At 40.4% G+C, this 1,867-nt stretch overlaps 1 protein-coding gene across 1 annotated transcript; it reads right to left on the bottom strand.

Annotated features, from left to right (window-relative positions):
- Positions 1–277: 277 nt before the first annotated feature.
- On the bottom strand, positions 278–1,666 carry LOC141652262 (small heat shock protein, chloroplastic-like). Its single transcript, XM_074459800.1, has 2 exons — positions 1,215–1,666; positions 278–814 (listed from the first exon to the last, which is right to left on the bottom strand). The coding sequence occupies exons 1-2, from the start codon at positions 1,429–1,431 to the stop codon at positions 402–404; spliced, it is 630 nt and encodes a 209-aa protein (XP_074315901.1). The 5' UTR covers positions 1,432–1,666; the 3' UTR covers positions 278–401.
- Between the last annotated feature and the right edge of the window lie 201 nt (positions 1,667–1,867).

Below are 1,867 nucleotides of genomic sequence, written 5' to 3'. Positions count from 1 at the left end.
CTTGTTCATAAATTATAGCGGGGGTTCAACTACATCCCATAAATCCCCACTAAAAAGCACCCCTGCATGTAGCTTTGCTAATGATCGATGCAATGGAGTATTGAATGTTGTACATTGCTAACAAAAGGTCAATTTGCGGGGAGAGAGACGTCTCAAATTGTGTACAATTAAGCTGAAACTCCGTACTATGTGCTGCCAGTATTTGTATAGAAAGATAAGAAGAATAGCGGAAATGTGGAGCAAAGCCAATAGATTAAACACACATTAGAATTGAGCCAAAAAAAATACGTTCCAAAAGATACAATTTATTGACTCAAACCGACTTCCAAACTAGACCACACAAAAACTCTGCTATAAAAACAAGTATTAACCCTCTAACTCAACTTGGGAACATTTCTAAATTAGTCAATCTGAACTTGGAAAACATCCTTCCTTTCATCTTCTTTAACCTTAGGAACAACCACCTTAAGCACACCATTCTTCATCTCAGCCTTAATCCCATCAACCTTATACATATTCGGTGTCAGGTCAATTCGAGACGAGTACCTCCTACGACTCTCCTCTTCCTCTGTCTCTTTCTCGCCTTCTCCTCTGATAATCAGAGTGTTCTCTTCCACTGACACCTTCACGTCCTCCTTGCCTAACCCTGGCATGTCAACCTTCAGCAGCAGCGCCTCCTCGTCCTCTTTAACGTCCCACCCTCGCCGCATTCCTCCTCCACGTGTCGCAGCGAGGATTGGATTGTCTACGAGCTGGTCCATTATGTTCATTAGCTGGCTTACGCTTCTGGTCGGAGCAAATGGATCAAACACATCTGTCGTCCAAATACATTAACAAAATTAGCCTCAATCTCAAACTCCTGTTCTTCATAATGAAGATTCTCAATTACATCACCAATTTTCAAAGAAAATATCGAAGACAGAGCATCACAACGCATCTTTAATCGATCATTATTACGGAGAAAATTCAAATACGGAAATTATTCGAATTACATCACCGATTCTCAACAATATACCAATAACCGAAGAATTTAGTATAACAGTGCGTCACAAATTGCGTTACATCGATCGCCATTCCTCGTAAATTGAATTAAGACCATTATGAATCAGACTTCGGGATTATATCACCGATTTTAGACATTATACCGATAATCGATAAGTTGATCGAGACAATAATTGAGACGAGAAATAGGACAAGAAGCGAAAGACAACTACCTGAGAGAAATCCTGGAAAATCGGGACCAGGGCGAGAAACAGAACGATGAGAACGGTCGTCGTCGTGTTCATCATCCTCAACTCTAGTTATCTGAGCGTTAGTGTTGAAGGAGCGAGAAACCGAGGGAACAATAGAAATTGAGCGAAGTGGCCGAAAAATGTTGCCGGTGAGAATATCTTTTCCGGCAAGTCGTCGGAGAGCGATTGAGGATGCCATTGAAGCTGATTTAGGAAGCTTTTTGTGAGAGATAAGTTGAGGTTTGAGATATTTTGTAGTGGTGATTGGTGAGTGACGAGGATGGATAAGGCGGAGAGTGTATATATAGGAGGGAAATGGAAGGTTGTAGAAGGTTTAAGAAGGGGCTGGAAGAGAAGGTTCTGGAGTGAAGGTCGATGTGAGAGTTGTGAGGCTTCTTTTGGCGCAAGCAACCAAGCAAGTCATTTACATTTGACAAATGAAAATTTCCAGAGAGAGGAACGTCATCAGTTAATAGACTATACCACCTGTTGTATAATGCTATTATACAATCAAGGGTAATTTAGTCTTTTTCTTCTTATAATTGTTGTAACCTATAAAACAAATTTAACGTAACTCCCTTCCTCTTTCTAACTTCTCTCCATATTTTTCTAGCTGCTTCTCTAATTACTCAATC

This window comes from Silene latifolia, chromosome 4, assembly GCF_048544455.1.
Source record: "Silene latifolia isolate original U9 population chromosome 4, ASM4854445v1, whole genome shotgun sequence".
Lineage (NCBI taxonomy): Eukaryota > Viridiplantae > Streptophyta > Magnoliopsida > Caryophyllales > Caryophyllaceae > Silene > Silene latifolia.
The sequence above is the reverse complement of the archived record's forward strand: the minus strand, read 5'-3'. Positions and strand labels throughout refer to the sequence as shown.